At 41.9% G+C, this 18,332-nt stretch overlaps 1 protein-coding gene across 1 annotated transcript in view; it reads left to right on the forward strand.

Annotated features, from left to right (window-relative positions):
- LOC127012711 (vasoactive intestinal polypeptide receptor-like) overlaps window positions 1-18,332 on the forward strand; it is a 98,800-nt gene that overhangs the window by 50,830 nt on the left and 29,638 nt on the right. The window contains exons 5-7 of the mRNA XM_050890945.1: window positions 7,456-7,559; window positions 12,030-12,130; window positions 14,063-14,195. Coding sequence (XP_050746902.1) covers window positions 7,456-7,559; window positions 12,030-12,130; window positions 14,063-14,195 — 338 coding nt within the window. The remainder of the gene's footprint in view (window positions 1-7,455; window positions 7,560-12,029; window positions 12,131-14,062; window positions 14,196-18,332) is intronic.

An 18,332-nucleotide genomic window follows, 5' to 3' on the forward strand; every position in this document is an offset into this window, starting at 1 on the left:
GTGAGATCATGACTGAGGCAGATAAAGCAAGTTTGGAAAATATCTTGTCATGACTTACCCCACAAGTTTCTCCCAGATCTAACCACTTCAGCATCCAGTTTAGTGCAAGCTATAGTTGTCTGAAAGTCTCAGGTGTTCCCCAGTAACAGCAGGACAGATCAATAATAAAAATGGAACTAGAGATGTTCCAGTGGGCTCAGCAGCATCTCAAGAAGAGTAAATGATAAGAACTGCTATTGCTTTAGTAGCTTCTGCTTGAAAAAATCAATTTCTGACCATGGAATATGATGACAGAGAAGCAGGACAGATTCATACTCAGAGCAGACCTTCCCCTCTCCTTTAGAAGCTATTACAGAAAAGGGCAAGAGAAGCAAGAGGGAGACAAAAGCGAACATCCCTTAGCAATGACTGACCTTATATCTCTTTGTATGAATTCAGGCTGCCATTAAAAGCCAATAAGAGGGTTTTTTCCACTAAGATCAAAGAGCTAAAACCTCACCTATGACAGAAACTTTCAGACATGTTTCTGAGTCTGAAGTATGTATTTGAAACAGATGAGAAGCAAAAAGAAATTAAGAAAGAGAAAAACTTTAAGATCTAGACATAGGCAACAAATTGCTTGGTATGCAGTTATCTCTCTGCAGTTATGTCTCTGCATTTATTCAGTTCACCTGTTCAGTGTTTAACTCCTACCCAGATCAAACACCTTTTATAAAGAAAATGTTCTGGTTTTATCTTGGTTCCACTAACTCCTCACTTCTCTTCTGGTATGTCATGAACAACATGTCATTCCTCTACCAGGCCCTTTACTGGTTGGTATAACCCAATCCGCAAAGACATTTTGATTCATATCTCTTCCACATCATTCCCAAATACATTTATAAATCAGGAAATTGAATTAGAAGTTTTGCATGTGTTTGCTCCTGTTCCAGAAAGTCTGTCGCAATTAATAAATTATGTGTGCAGTGTTTTGCTTTAGAACAACGTCTCTCCATTTTTCCCAAGGAACAGTGATGAAAATAAATATTCACTGCAGAGCAGAGTTTGACCGGTTGTATAGGGCTATGAGGATTCTGGAGGCAGATGAAGATGACTTAGAGTCAGCCCTCTGGGCTGTTTGTGTGGACAGCAGAGGGACCAAGATCAAGGCCAGAAGACCTCATGAAAGGTGCAGCTGAGCAGGTCCGTTAGGTGACAGTGGGAGGTTCACGTCCAAAGGAGAATAGGGCCGCTATCATTGGAACGATGTATGAATAAAGGTATGGACAGACACTGTACAAGTAGAGTAGCTAGATTAATGCTCTTCCATTTAGAAAAATGTGGACTGAAAGGGTGTAAGTCAGAGGTAAATACAGTCATGAATGTTGTAGAGAAAGTAGGTGGGGAATGATTGTTTCGTGGTGAATGAGAGAAGGGGTACTAAACGGAATTGTCCATCAGCAGGTCTAAAATAAGCATATGGAGGTATGTTTTCACACAACATAAAAAGAAATGGTAGGGCTGATAGACCTGGAAGGTACAAGTGAAAGCCAAAAGTATAAAGTGCTATCAGAATTATTAGAAACAGGTAAGAAAAATTCAGAGTATAGGAATAAGATAAATTCAGTGGTTAGGCGTGTGGAACACTAGCTCATATGCAACCTCCCTTTGAGGGAGTGGAGAAGATGTTTCCACCATCACCAGGATACGCAAGATGCAAAGCCAAAAAGTTGTTTAGCTGCTTAACCTGCTCTGCTTCCTAGGGAAATTCAATAGTTCTTCACCCAATTGGGGAAAAAAAAAGGCAGGGGATAAAGACAAAAAAATGCTCCTTGTCTCCTGATCAGTATCAGTACTGTCAATTCATTGTTATTTATCAATCCAACTTAAAACAATAAGAGTGGGGTGGGATAGGAAGAGGAGAATGCTTCTTTCCTCAGAAGAAATTGAATTAAAGCAATTAGTAAAATCTGAAGATCCAAACACTGTATTAAAACCAGGAATACTCAGACATTTCCATCATGAGTTTACAAGTGCTGGTTTTTTTTATTTTACTGGGGTTTTTTAATGCTAAAAAGAAAAGTGGGGGGTTTTAACCAAAACTTGTCCCAGAATTTAGCTAGTCCTGCTTGTTGTCATTGAGAAGAATTCCCTTCCCTCTGTCTTTGCTACCCAGAGCAGAGAGTTTCTGAATCACCCTGCAAGTGAGAAAAAGCCGCTTAGGATAGGTGCGAGCCATGTACCAGATTTTGTACAACCGCACGAGCTAATCAGAAGGAAAGATGGGAGCATTCGGATAATTGCTTACAACCATCAATTCCATTTCCTTAATAGGCATGCCATCAAACCATGCAGATTAGGAAATTAGAGAGGGCTTTGTGAACTCTAAAGAAGCATTTGCTTAAACCAGGAGCAGCTGCTGGGCCAGATGGCGAAGTCCTGTCCTACAGCAGACGTGATACTAGAAAGATGCAGAAGTGTACGGAGGAAGTGCAGTCTCCCCTCGTGCTTCGTGTACATGATCATTAATCACCGTGGCACACTGCAAGCAGATTTTCAAGGAATACAGGCAGGGTAGTGCAAGAGGAAGAGTGTGTTTTATTATACGTATGTATATTATACATACAGCAGTTTACTTGGATGGCCCATCCTGTCTGCTTAACTTTGCAGTTGGGTAGCGTTTAGCGTGCTGCAGACGGGCTGATGTTGAGCTCGGGAGAGACCTTGCCAATCTCACTGGGGCTTGACCTGAAGCCCCTAACACGTTTGCACTTCCATGGTCAATACATCTGCAAAGAGGCAGAGCTCATGTCTCGGACTGGACCAAGAAATGTGGTGATTTGATTAAACAATTATGGCCCGTCATGCTATGCGTGAGCCTCTAAAGCACTGCTGCAGAAAAACTTCCCGAAAACTGGTTATTCAGGCCTGCAGCCTCACCCCTCGCCTTTCAATAGTGTTTTGTGCATTAGCTGTCATAAACACTGATATAAATGAGCCAAAGGTCTAGCCTCATATTTACACTTGTAATTCCCTTCTGTAAGCAGTGGCTTTTATGCCACAGCATACTTTTGGAAAGCTGACTGCTTAGTTTCCCATCCTGGTTCTCCGACAGTAGCTATAGTTTCTTTAGTTTGTATAAGGATTACCTCTGCACGTTACATTTGCCATCTTTAGAGAACTAACTTTTTTTTTTTTTCATTTCATTTCTGCACTGTTATTTTGCTCCCTTTGTACATCCATCCCCTCCTACCTGGCAGGGAGCCTTATGAAAAGGTCATCACCTTGTTGCCTTTAAAACCTCATCTTTAAACTCCTTTGTCCTGATACCTGCAAAGAGAGAAGACAGCAGTGAAAGAGCTGAGGTGCTGAGATCCCTCTAATTGTCTCCCTGTGGTGCTTTGCTCAGGACTCAGATACACAATCGAGTTATTTCACCTTAGCAATTATTGTGCATCTGCTGAGCCAGGATAGCTCCCAACATGCATGATTTACACCTTTGGCAGCTGTGGAGAGATTTCACTTAATTTACACTACAATGAAAACAGTTTAGCCTAGTTGCCTTACCTCCTCTTTGCCACACGGAGAGTTGCTGTGGATGAGCTGGAGATCAGTATATCACTGCAGCATCGGTAGCAGCATCTCATAAACGATATCCCGTCCTCACGGGACCCTACGCCTGGTGCTTCTGCAGAGATTGTGCGCCCCTGAAATGGGAACCGGGGATTTTGTTCTGTGCTCCTGAAAGCACCCAGAAGAGGACTTGTGTTACACACAAGGCTCCCATTCACAAATGCACTTCTGAAGTAATGAGACCCTCTTGGACTTTCTAGTTGCCTTTGCGTTTTCGAACCAGGGCCAAACTGAAACACAGGAGGCTCCATCTGAACATAAGGAAACACTTTTTTACTGTGAGGGTGACCAAGCACTGGAGCAGGTTGCCCAGAGAGATTGTGCAGTCTCCATCCTTGGAGGTTTACAAGGATATCCAAAAGGCACCTGGACATGCTCCCAAGCAACCAGCTCTAGGTGGCCCTGCTTGAGCAGGGGGGTTGGATCAGATGACCTCCAGAGGTCCCTTCCAACCTCAGCCATCCTGTGATTCTGTGAAAGAAGGAAGCTGAGTGCTGGTAAGACATGTTATGAGGTTATTGTCATCGTACATGAGAGTTAGTTGTGGCTTTTTCAAATGAAACTTTTTGTTTCATTTTTTTTAAATGGAAAACCTCATCTTATCGAAATAGATGTGCCTTTTAGGAGTAGATGCACTGATTTGACAGTTGTAACATTTCTGATCAAAATGAAATACAAACCCCACAAAAGGCAGATTATTTCATGGCTGTTAACTAATACCACCCTACCGAGGGGACTCTGTTCATACCAGGGACTTGAACCTCCTTTTTCTACAACGTAGAGGAGAGCCTGGAGCACAAACCTACTGGCAGCAGGATGCTTTCCAGCTTTCAGTGAATCTCCTCCACTGTGCATTGCTAATTATGTGTTACTGAGTTATAAAACCCTGGTCTCCTTTCTCATTAATTGTCCAGGAATACAGTTTCAAAAGATTTAGCTTCAGTCTGATAGGAAATGGGAAAGTTTTGGAAACCTTGTGAGCTTTCAAAGGCTGGAGATACCATTTCCAAGTCTGGAAGCTCTGTCTTTTCTGATACCGCAACTTACATTTTATGGCTTCAATGTACTTCATTAGTGCATTGTTCTAGGGAGAATTTGTGTTACATAAAGTAGGGAGAAACACAAGTTAAGGGGAAACAGTTCTGGAAAACAGCATATAAAGCTTCTGGTGCTTTGAACACTTTGCCTTCCTATTGACAGAAGATCAGACTTTATTACCAAAGTCCTACTATTGGTGGGGAAACTGAGACCCAAGGAGATCACAAGAACTGGCTGCAGTTTCACTGGAGGTCTGCGGCAGAGCTGGGATTTAACCTTGTAACATAAAAATCTCAGTTTAGTACTTCAGTCTAAAGTTTGCTGCCTGTAAACCTGAGTAAGAACTAAGCTTGTGAGGCACTTTTCCAAATTTTATGTTCGTTTTCAGTATAGAAAGTAATCTGGTAACTAGTAGTAATTAGAAATGTTGTTTGCTCTGAGGGGAGACATCATCCATCACTTGAGCTAAAATTGTAGTGTGGTAAAATCTCTATCTTTTAACCTTGTACTTTTTGCACCTCCCAGACATCTAGTACGGAGCATGAGAGTTACTAGAAAGGTTTGTCATATCACAGCATGTGTGTGAATTTGCACATCAAGAAGTGACATGAGCAGCAAAGGGTGGTAGAAAAACTTCTCTGGGAAGCGAGTTTCCCTAAAATCAGGGACATTTGTATTACTATTTTCTAATCCCAGTGATGCTGCATCATTGTGCTTCCCTCTACCTTAGTTTCCACATCTGCTAAAGCATTAAGACAACTTTTGAAATTATTTTTGAGAGCAGTGAGAAGAATTACAAAAGAATCAAACAATTGTGAGGAAGTGTACTTAAAAAGAAGGAATAGGAGAAATATGAGAAAATTAAGCTGAAAGAAGCACCCCTTAGTTCACTGAGAATAAGAAGCAAAGAATCAAAACCACCGTGAAAACTAAAGGCATCCCCAAACAGAGAGGAGGAGTTTTGAGCAGGAAATAGGAAGCAAAAAAGTTCAGATAATGGGATCCATTGTAATGAAGAAGAAATAACAGAAATTACATAACACCTCAATAAAAAAAGTACTGAACAGTCACGTCCTTGTTTTGTTTGCACAAAATCTCTTATGATCCCGATATGAGCCCTGGTAAAAAGAAATGCAAACAATGACCGCGCAGAAAAAGCCTGGGGAACAGCAACTCACCAAACTGTGCTAAAGTTAACTTCTTTTGGAGCGGCTGTTAAAATGAACAAAGGCACCAGAGCCTTCACGGAGTTTAGATCCGTTGTAAAGACAAATTACAGGGGCAAGTTATAGTGTCAAAATCCACCTGTCACAGGGATTCAAGAAGTGAATTAAGCCAGGGGATAGGCTGCTGCTGATTTCAGTGCGAGACAGGTCTATGGTTAGGAAGATGTTCAGATGACTCAATTGTCAGAAATTCCTGGAGGTGATGCTTGAATATTTTCATGACTCATAGCTGCATAATTGATTTGCTCCTGTTTGCAGAAGTTTTATTATTCCTGTGTGCAAAGAACCCCATTGTTGGAAATGTTTGCAAAGCTCTTGAGTTTCACTGATGTAATTCTTCGTCTAAGAAGCGAGTTTTGACTACTGCTTGTTCATTCTGCTTTGTTGTACCAGCTTTCCAGCTGAGGATGGCAGGCAGTTTTGTGTGATAAATGACACCAAAGGAATGCCACAGTGATGTGATTCGCGTGAGATGGACAGGGTAGGGACCAGTGGTCAGAGTGGGTGCTGGGGGAATTTGCAATGTACTGTTGGATGTATTGCTTCTTTGTTATTTCTGTCTGACAAAGATCTGTCTTGGCCTTTTAGACTACGAACCTTTTAGGGTAAGGTCTATCCTGGTCAGATTGTTGGTCTCTCCTTCTTTTGCTTGATTAATGCCTGTACAGCCCCTAGCCAATGTGGGTTTGAGGTCCAGCTGGGACAGGAAGCAGAGATGGCTTACAAAGTGAGAAATGCTTTGCACTGGACAGCCCCCTTACAATCCCGGATGGACCAGGAAGTGTAGAGTACCAGAGAGACACGCGAACTTCACAGTTTTGTCAGTTTTGGCTGAAGGAGAGAGACGTCCTTATGTTAATTAAGGCTCTTTTTAGCCGGTTGGAGGCCCTAGGCACTCAACCTGCTTAAGAGTCCAGGAAGTCTTCCTGCCTTTGAGTATACCTGTTGAAACAGGCAATACAGGTTGTCAGTATCTGGTTTTTCTCCCCTTATAGCCAAATTTTGAAGTGTTTGGTTCTCAAACAAGAATGCAGTAGATTTCCCAGGAATCACATTTGATCAGGGCTCATCTTGTAGGTAAGGTCTGGGTTTTGAGGACTGCATTCAGTTCCCAGACTTCTGACTTTACCTGCACAATGTGAAATGAACACTTTATCTATCCCTGTCTTCTCACAAGCGAAGTGAAAGACGTAAATACTTCACTGCTCTGTTTAGATGAAAAGTTTTCCAGGAACAAAGGCAATATGACAGTAACACTCTCAAACAATATTGGTGCAGTGCCAACAACCAAAGGTCTGCGTACAACTGGCATTATGGTATCATTAGAAGAGATGTTTTGTGGGCACCTCAGTATTAAAATGTACTTGTTTTTGAGGTCTGAACTTTACAATCCGATGGGTCCCTCCCATTGATGTGTTCTGTGTAATATAAACACTTCGTAACAGAGAAAAAGTATGAGAATTTTACTCTACGTGTTGCAAGAAAGGTCCTCTGGCATTTGAATCAACAAAAGGCAGACATTTGTTTAACAGCAAGCTGAATGTTTCTTTTTAAATCATCCTTTTCTCTTTTCTTCCAGGGAACGTGACCAGGAATTGTACAAGCCAGGGCTGGACAGATGTGTACCCTGCGCCGTATGCCATAGCTTGTGGATATGATTCCAACAACACTCCAGGGGAAGAGGTTTGTAAACCTGGATGGGTAGACATCAAGATTTACCAGGGATCAATATCAGAATCACATGATCTTCCCATGCCTGATTTTTTCCATTCCCACTCTGATCCCTCAAGAAGGAAGGATCCTCTTGAGGATCGCTGGAAGCAGAGATCAAATGTCTGGTCAAAGAGACGATCCTCCCTTTGATTTCCAGGGGGGTGGCAGGAAATCAGCACCTGGAAAGATCGGACCAGTGTCTCTGTGATGCCCAAACATAACTTCAGGTGCTTGATTTTCCATGTTCAACTTTGAAACAAGCCCTCCACTTTTATATTTATCCTTAAGTAGGTATGGTGATTCCAGTATTTCTAGGCCAACATAAGCATCAAAAGATCAAAAGGGATAAAAGGATATAATTCACTTACCATCAGTGCTGCTCTACTGATCTCAACCAGCTAAAGATCGAGAAAACTGTGGGGAACACACGAATTTTCATGCAATGTGACTGAATTTTGTAAGGAAATCCACAAGCTCTCTGGGATACTGCCTGTATGTAAATTAGTAATCACTGACCTAGGTATAATTAGCTTTATAGAGTACTGTCATTACACAGGAAGGAGTTTGTTATTGGTTTGCGGCATGCTGAGGCATGAAGGGTAAAGTCTAAAGAGGATAACAAATGTTGTTAGAAGCAAGATTCACCTCACCTAACTAAAAGTTCAACATCTAATCTAAACTAGTCACCTATAGCTATCCCACTGTCAACAAGAAAAAGCTTATGCTAGAAAAGAATTATATTTCACTGCAACCATATGTTTACATTAAACCTATGCCCACGCTTTTTTTCTGTTTTATGACATATGTCAGTGTTTGTGAACGTTGGACATAAGAATCTCAACAATGAATAAATACAGATAATGAGAAGTCTTTGGGTAAGGTCATACATTACCAAGGCACTCAAAGAGTTAACGGAGAATCTGAACAGAACTGAGCCAGCCTTAACAGTGAAAGAATACAGAAAACAGCAAAGTGAAAGCTGCACAAAGAATTTCAGGGCTCTACTGAAGAGAGCCTCAGTCTGCCTTTGAGGTCAGCCACCACTTCACATCCTCAAGTGTCTCGTTTCTCAGATTGAGCTGTGTGGCACCAGCTGCGCATTGCGAAAGCCATTGTTACGGGTCTGCTCTGGGAAGGTCCTTCATCGAGAGCTCTGGTTTATGTTCCAGCTGCAAAGGGGATTTGGGAATTCCTGGGACAAGCTTTGGCGACCCAATGGATTGCAGCGTTGCCAGAGTGCCGCGTTACCAAGAGAACACGTATTGTGTTCTTTTAATTCTTTCTTAATTATTTTCTCTCAATTTCCGCAGTTTTGTCATGCTGTTTAAGTCTAATTTGTGTGAAAGGTGGCTGAGGGGGGTGAACATGCAGTACTAGCCTGTGAAGAAGAATAGATTTTTGTTGTTGTTGAATTGGCTGTCAGTTTGAGGAGAAAGAAGTAAAGGGAATAGGAAAAAAGAACAGCAGGCTGTATGGGACATGAGGTCCAGAACAGACTGATAACGTTCCATGCTTAAAACACTTCATGCACTTTTAATGCCTACTGGTCTCAAGTCAGAAACAACAAGAAAAATACGAAAAATAAATAAGGGCTGTGTGTAAGATTTTAGTTGTGAATTCTGGCAGTCCCTAAGAAGCAGATGATGTAGGCACCAAAGTAGCGCGCTTATGATCTTTGCAGTGATAATGATTCCTTCTCCAACCTGACCTTTAAAGGCCACGTATTAGCAAATGGGGGGGTTGTTTTGCTGTCCCATTGTCAGACGTGATGCACAACTTCTCCCTTGTGTGCCTCCATCTGGTCAGAGAGGGGCCACCCCACGTGTCCCCATAGGCTCTGTCTGAAGATGGTGAAGAAAAATAGACACCTCCAGAGGTCAGTTCACCCCACATTTCTCTCCAAAGGGACCTCTTTGCATTTACTCTAGAAGGAGCCCAGATGACTTTAGGCTAGGTGACATGAACCCAAAACATGTTTGGGTGCAGGGCTACTGAAAGACTTGATATCAGTATTTCTGTTCTTTTTCTCTTACAAATGTAAAAGTTTCACATTCTAATCTCAGTTACCAAGGGACAAACGTAGAGGTTACTGAACAGAAACCAAGGAAGCTAATTCTCAGTTAATCTCGGTTTAGCATCTACTTTAACTAATTGTTCTTATCACGTTCCTGTGAAATTAAGCAGAGGGTTTCAGAAGTCAGAGAGAGAATGATGAAATTGCCTAATTTCATTCTGTAAATCAGTCTAGGTCTACAGCTAGAACTCAGGCATCCTGGCATGGATTTCCTTCACTTCTCTAAATCCCTCTTTTTTTCTAATAAGAATATTTTAGTAATCTGAGCTCTGAGTGAAATTCCAATTCCATTTATGATCTTGGGTCAAATTCTCTGCTCTGATATATGTAAAATAGGAGGTGATTGTCATTAGCAAGTGCAAATGAAGAGTGAGAAGTCATTATGTGCTGTTTCCAGAACAGAGATGACCCCACATGCTACATTAAAGCTGAATGCAGAGCCATCTCTCTGTACGCAAGGATTGGTCATCGTAAAATGTATGGGCAGGGAGTTGCTTGTTTAATAACACCAAGATCTTTCTGTGCATAACTTGCTCCTGTGAATAACTCTTAAGAAGCAAAAGGCCTATACTTGTATTCACACTGGAGAGTTTCCAGCCACCACCCCACTACTGACACCTATGATATGTCTTAATTCCCTTTCCCCCATTTCTCTGCTCTCCTAAATATAGTGTGGGACAACCTCTTCCTCAAACTCAGTCCCTACCACAAGCTTCCTCCTTCAGCTGGCCAGGCCTTTCCTGGAACACTTCTGCTCTGGTGCTATCAAGAAGGAAACTAGATAATAAGAGAAAGATGAAATCAACATGAAGGAAGTTGACTGCTTTTATTGGAAAAGTCTCAGCTGCCTTTGGGAACCCAAACTCAAACAAGACTAGAAACAAGACTGTATTTAGTTATCTTTGGGTGGAATCTGCAAGACAGTGGGGTAGAAAGGTGGAACCTCCGCTGTTCCTTACTGCAGTGCAAGTCCCTCCATGCAGTGCAGATGAGCGAGGTTTACGTATGACCATACCATACTGGGTGACTCTATCACCATAGTAGCCTCCTGGCATCATAGGGGCAAGATCAGGTAGATAAATTGGCCTGAAACCCTTGCTATGAATTATGTATTCAGAGTTACTGACCCAAAGCTCTTAGTGATGTGGATTCATTGAATGGGGCTGGGAAGACACCGTGCTTTTAGCCATCTCTGAGATCTGTGGTCTAAGAAGCAATATAGATACGACCAGTGTAACCTTTGCACTCTCTGAAAGCTCTGTCTTGTTTTAACACCCCTCCAAGCTGGCTTGTGCAAATGCTAGAGGATTACTACTCATCTCAGCCTCACTGGTTCTGTAAAGTACCTAGTACTTGTCAAGGCCTATGAAAATAGCGTATAAAAATGTCAACCCTCGCTGTTATTAAAGAGTGTTTTCCCAAACAAGGTTGGGTTTAGATTTCCTGTCTAAACTGCTCTTTGCAGTTTTGGTTGTTTGGGTTTTTTGTAGAGAACGGTGACAAGGAGGGCAGAGGAAGGTCAATCAAGGGCTGGAAAAATAAGATTTTCCACAAACTGAGTTAGATTCTCATAAAAACTTGGATTTTTCATTGAAAAAACAAATGTCCAAATACCAACTGATCTTTTGTCCTTTTTTTAAGCTGAAAATCAAAATATATTGATGTAGAGTGTTGCTGGAGAGCTGGAGTTTTGTTGCCTTACTTCCCCATTTTATTTAGACCGGGATTCCCTGTTGGATTTAAGTCCTGTGGTGCCCCATGCTCAGAGATTCCCTCTGTGTGCTGTCAAAGAGAAAAGCCATGAACTAATTTCCAATTTATATTGCTGAATTAACATATCTGTGATTTCAATGAGAACATTTTAAGTTTTTACGTGATGAAACACAATGTCTGGCTTCCACAAAAGCAAACCAATTTCCAGACCAGTTCTGTCCTCAAAGTTGCTTAATAAGATGAAGCTCATCATACTCACCACCTCAGAGCCGCTGTGTCAGTGCGCTGTTTAACTGAACATTAGTCATTCTTGTTCCACAAGATTATAACCATGTAGCTGTCTCTGCAAGTGTCAAATCAGACTCCTTCCTGCATGAACTGTTCCCTTGTGTAACTGTAACCTGGTTTTGGAGTGATCCAAGCTCTACTGCAACCGGACACGTTCTTCTTATCCACACCGGTGGTTTTTGAGTCATGTACTCTACTGGATGTGATATTAAAGGGTGAAGGAGTTGGAGACTTTTTAACAGAATGGAGTAGGGTGATTTCCTTGTCTCACCAAGAAAGTCAGTAAAAGCTCAGTGATGGTGTATTTAGGAATGCATGTTGACAGCTCTTTGAAAGACCTGTTTTGTTTCTTTCCTTCACATTAGCAAACGGCATTCTATGGCACAGTCAAGACCGGCTACACCATTGGACATACTTTATCGCTCATTGCTCTCACGGCTGCTATGATCATTTTATGTCTCTTCAGGTAAGACCATGAGCAAAAAAGGCGTAGGTAAAGGGATGACTCAAAGGACATAGTGGCTGTTTAAGTTATAGGCTATGAGTGTTACAGATGGATGCAAAAGACTTCTGTCAAGTCTCAGTTGGACAGGGGAGGAAAGTTCCTCCATCTTTCGGTACCACTGTTTTCTGGTATGAGATTTGTGGCCTTTGTGTGAGGGTTATAACCCCAATCCAATTATTTAGGTGGGATTCATCTCACTAAATGTAGATTGTTACATGACGGATCTCTATATTAGAGGCCGTTATCCCACAATCTTGTTATAGTCCACAGAGACCTAGTCAGTATGGTGTATATGGATACTATGGAATGATGCATTTCTACTAAAGTAGGTATTCAAAATGGTACGAGTGAATCACACCCCAAAACTACCTCCCAAAGTCTATTTCGGAAGCGCTTCCTGCTATAGCTCTATGGCAAGACGTAGACACCCAGAGCCATTTTAGACATGCTGGAGCCTCTGAGATGTGCACAAGGGTAGCAGATATGATGCAGGACCTTCAGGAGACCCAGGCCCTTACGGATTGATGGACAGATACTCTACGGCATATCAAATGGCATTAGATGCCTAGATTGCAGCAAATGAATTAATCCTCAATCTCTATTGTTTATAATAGATTCAGGCATCTAAATTTGGGTGCCTCCAATGAAGAAGTCTGCATATAAGGTAATCTCCTACTATAATGTTGTTTATGTATAGGGAGAACAGCAAAAAGCAGACCTCCGTGAGATGGAAGAACCTTCTAGATGTGATTCCATCTCCTCATGCCACTCTCCAGTGGCTTCCCTGAAATGCGTTACATGGTTGTCCAATTTAGGACAGTCTAGTCCAGACATCACCCCCAAAGAAAGCTGTAGGAAACAGCATAAGTTCTAGGGTAACTCTCACACTTATACCAAGGCTGGCCTCGTCCTTCAAGATCTTTGCACTTCTCAGCACACGTGCTCTCTCCACTCCTCTTACAAGGGAAGAGTGAATCAGACACACATGCAAATTATCTCATCTCAACAAGGTACAAGGTGCCAGCCAAGCTGGTGAAACTGTCAGGGTTCACACTCTTCGTTTGTGGGAAACAGTGTAATTTGACTTGCCTTCGCCTGCAACTACAGAGGATTCAGCTCGGTCACATTATCTTGCCATCATCAGAGATTAAGAGCATAAACTCTGCCAATGCACAGTGACTCATTGAGAGGTGGTAATTTGATCTTGTTGCTGAGTGAGGTCTGTTGTGGTTCTGATGACTGTACAAAGTACCCATTTCCAGAGTATTAGGCCTTTCACTTTAGCTGATGTAAAGTCTCACTTGAAAAAAAAGACCTACTTGATCAGAATTAATCTTCAAAATATTAATGGGCAAGGGACAGAAAAACCCTGGTGTTTTTCTCAATATCATTAATAACTATTCATTTTTAAGTATAAATACAGTTCATATTGCTCCAGAAAGCCTGTAATATGTGTTAATTTTGGCAGCAGCTGCTAAGAATTTATTTCTCTTCCTGAAGAAACATTTCACTTTGAAAAGAATTATTGCAGTACAAACGTTCTGTAGAAAACAGACCTTTATCACGAGCACAGTTTGCTCGGTCAAAAATGTGTCTTTTCCAGTGGAGAGCAGTGTGATGGACCTGTTTTCTGTCATCCTGTATTTTGACCTTTTTTTCTGAGAATTAGAAAAGCAGCAACACTGCTGCAGATGTATGGATTGCCACATGTTTTGTGGATTTAAAAAGGCTTTAAGTGGATTTGTGGTGATTTACATCAGAACATAGTCTGTCTCAGGGTTTCCAATGTTTAATTGTAAGTCTATGTCTTGGCAGAAGAAACATGTAAATAGATAAATAATGCTTTTGAGAAGCCTTGCTATTCAGAAATGTTGTTTCATCTCTTCCCAACAGAAAACTACACTGTACTCGAAATTATATTCATATGCACCTCTTCATGTCCTTCATAATGAGAGCCATTGCAGTCTTCATAAAAGATGTCATCCTATTTGAAAGCGGAGAATCTGAACACTGCTTTGTGAGTTCAGTAAGTAGCCATGCACATTGACGTTTCCACCTTATTCTGTTGCCCCTCTTAAACAATGCACCAAAAATTACCTTGCAAATGCATGTGAGACAGTACTTTGGGAAGATTGCAATTTTTTTTCTCATTTGAAAGAATGGAAAACATGATTGCTGCAGTTTAATTTGTACGGAAAAGGCATAAAATAAATCAGCAGGGTCAAAAGTTTATAGGCATCTGGTCCCTTCTGAGGTCAAACCCACAACTGGGACTGTACAAGATTTTGGAGCTCCTGTCAGTCCTGTGTCCATCTCCCAGTCCCGTGCTAATTTCTTGGATATCCTGGTCAAAGCAGACTTGCAGTCCTGTGTTTAGGGATTCAGTAAAACCTTTCCCTTCAGTGAGGGTGGGAGTCAGATCCAGATTCACATAACTAACTGTAGGCATCTACGGGGTAAATCCCTATGCATGAGCTACATGTGTAAAGTGCAACCACAGTCAGTGAAGGTCTAATTAATATACTCACTGGAGTCTGGAGAGCTGTTCACCTTGCTTTGAAGAAGGCACCTGCATTTGGATGGCTCTCTGGGCTCCACGGATTGCAGTGGCCAGATCTCTGCAGGAATTTAGGCAGGAAATCTATGTGTAGACATCATTGTCTATTTTTCATCTGGATCTGTATCCCACACTAGCTGTCTGCAACTGTGAGATTTCCCCACTGGGATGATAAATGAGGGGAATAAAGGAGTTGGGATATTTTTTTCACTTTCAAACTCAGTGTTATCAGCTGGAGCAAACATTAAGGAGGGAGAAGAACTGTTTATCTAAAGGCCATATTGACGTGAGATGACACTAGTCATGAATAAGTTTAGGCAGGAAATTGAAATCACCAAAATAAAGAGATGTGATCAGCAGTCATGCAAAAAAAAAAGGAACCCTCCATAATAAATTCATAACGTTAGATGAGCTGCTTGCTGGTAATAGCAGGGGACTGGGCACAGCAGTCCAGCAGATCCCTTCTGGACTTGTTATTTTTATGTCAGACAGCACCAGAAAAAGATTCTCCTTTCCATCCACCCAATTTCTTCCTTGCCTTCTGGCTTTTCTGTATCCTTACCCAGAGCCCTGTCCCTGCTGTTATAATGACCTTTCTACTTGGGCACCTCTTAGTAGATACCAGAGCAGCCTGCTCCCAGCTTTTCCCCGAGAACTGTCTGCAGCACGACGCGTTCCCGTTGCAGTGACCCTCTGAGTTTTTTTCCCCTCTGTGGTTCACTGAGATCTGTATTCTTTAGCAATGGGGTTTTATTGTGAAGGTCTGTGAATGGTTAGAATGACATATAAACTGGAATAAACAATTGCCCGGTATCTGCTGCCACAGATAACTGCCAATGGTAATTGGCAGAGGAGCCAAGAACCCAATGAGCCATGGAGTTTGAACTAACCTCTCACCCCTGCGGGAGTTTGCACTGGGTCATGACTGAGGCATGACTGCAGAAAGCTGTGTGAGAAGTGTTTGCTTCAACCGTCCATCCAGAAACACTTCTGTGTATAAATACAGGACTTTGTCCTGCAGAATCCCCAGCTCCTGGAAGCCAGTGTGCTTTCAGGCAGACCCATGGCTACCACCATTGTGTGTGTTTCTCCCCATCAGAGGATTTTCATGTTAAATGCCAGCTCAGGGTGAATGGCTGGATGATACACAAGGGTTATAAAAATATGTGGAACAAATCCGTCTCCGCCGCACTGGGCTGAGCAGACCCCTTGCAAAATCTGTACCCATCTTGACTCAACGTTTTGGACAATGTTTTAGGTCATAGGGAAAAAATACATACATGAAATGTAGTCAAAATACCTCTCCTAATATTCATCTGTTTGCAGAAATAGTTATAAAATCCATTGTGTTTATGTGCGTGTGGTTGGGTTAGGTTGGCTTGAGTTGGGTTAAATAATTGGTCTGTTTGTGCTTTGAACTTGCAGGGTAAAGTTTTGACTTGGGAGACCTGGGTACTGGTTCATATACCCAGAGCCTAATACACAATTTACTGAAGGTTTTGTGTCTAATGGCTAGATATGGCCTTGAGCTCATTCAGTCTGAGGAGAGATTTGAACAAACAGTTCAATTTACTGAATGCTCTCACCGCTATGCTGTTTTAGAAGAGGGCAAAACCAAAGCAATAACAGTGTTTTATTAGAAGAGAAAGTACTGCACTTAGTTCCTTTGAGGAAAAAAGGATAAAGGCACCCCCCTTCCAGAACAGATTCAGGGTTATAAAATCCAAATGAGCAGAGACCTCTCCCAGCATTTCTGATGAAGGGACCAAATTCCTGAATTTGGCATTACCTGTTTCAGTAAGAAGACTTAAAATTATGTTTTATGCACCAGCCACACAAAAACATTTTAAGCTCTCCACCAACAAATGTGTCAATGCTCCAGTCAAGTAGGAACTCCACTACATGTAGATGTATATGTAATCGAAAAAAACTTGTTCATAGGCTTTGTCGCAATAGCATTTTTACTTCATTTTACCTAGTGTGGGAAATTTCAGTTAACTCTATGCCATTTTAAACTCAAATAGTTTTGGATTACCATTGAGTTCAACATGAACACCCTGAAAAATTAAGTTTGTTGGGCCTTTCTATGGGCCACAGAGCCTGAGAATGAGGCAGTAAGCATTTCAGGACCAATGCAGCCAAAATACGTGTGATGACCATCACTGAGCTATCATGTGAGCCAGAACAGGCACCATGCACTGGGTGGTGTTTACAGAGTGATATGTGGCACCCGTAGCCTCCTTGAATTCCTTGGTCCTTCTTTCTTGATAAACCCATTCCTGGGGGAAAGAAAAGTCTTGCTGCTTGGGTGAAAAATTCAGCCTGTTTTCATGGGGCAGAAGCCCTGAGTTGGCAAGCAAGGCTTGTTTTCATAACTAAATGTAGCAGGCTTAAATGATCATTGATCCCAGAACCTGTGCAAGGTGGCCCAGGCCTTTTGTCCCGCACCAAGGAAACTCAGCAGCAGTAGCTTTACAAATGTCCCTCAAGCCTTCTCCTCTCCTCAGCTGCCCAAATCAATTAGACTTGTTCTTAGGCACAATGGGGATCCCTTGGCTCGTGTAGAAGCATGTAGACTGACCTTCAGAGAAGGCTTGCCCTCTAAAAGCCCACGGTGGGATTTTCCAGTGGGAAACAAAGCACTGCAGGGACCTTGAATTTTCTAGAGGGGTAGAAACAGCAGGGGAGTCTGATGGCTACATATACACACGGCATATTGCCGAAGGTACCAACAGTCATTAGTAGACCAAAACCACTTTCTCTCTCTCTGTCATGCCTTCGGTCATAAAGTATGTCTGTAATTATGTGTAACTGAATCATCCTGTTGGCTTAAATTGCTTAAAAATAGGCATATACTCAAGTGTGTTAGTCAGTCTGGGCTTTAAACACTCAGATGTAGAGATGGTCAGGCTAGGAGGGGTCTGTGAAATCACCCACTCCAACTTCTTCAATAACTATTCATTTTGATTCGTTCAGAATATACATTCTGTCTCCATAATTCGTCATTTCTGATGGAAAACTTGCCGCACGGGGCTTTATTGCATCCGACGATTACTCATACTGCATGAAAAATTGCGCCACTTTCCAGCCTATATTTGCCTGCATTCTTCTGGGTTTTTTTTCAGTGCCAGACTCAAGAGGCCTCCTTACAAATTTTAGTTTTTCACATTAGTTTTCTTAGGCCTAGTGACCTTCCATCTTGGCATTCCCACGCTTTGTCTTCCCCTTTCCTTCTCTCCCTGGAGAACACCCTGTGAAACATAGTAGCCAAAACAGCAGACCTGGTAGAAGGATTGAACTGAACACTTCAATTGTCATTTCATTTGATTTTTTGTGTTTTTATGGATAAGTTTTCGTATAGTTTCATTGCTGTAATATCTGGATAGCATAATGATGAAGCACTTACATTCCAGCCTAGCTGCAGACAAATAAGCCACCAGTTTGATATAAACAAAGATCAGGTTCTACAAATTGAATTCACGCTGACTTTTTCTGAGCTTTTGTCGTGGTTTAACCCCAGCCAGCAACTAAGCACCACGCAGCCGCTCCCTCACTCCTCCCCCCGTGGGATGGGGAGGAGAATCAAAAAAAAAAAGTAAAACTCGT

The sequence above is a fragment of the Gymnogyps californianus genome, chromosome 2, assembly GCF_018139145.2.
Source record: "Gymnogyps californianus isolate 813 chromosome 2, ASM1813914v2, whole genome shotgun sequence".
Lineage (NCBI taxonomy): Eukaryota > Metazoa > Chordata > Aves > Accipitriformes > Cathartidae > Gymnogyps > Gymnogyps californianus.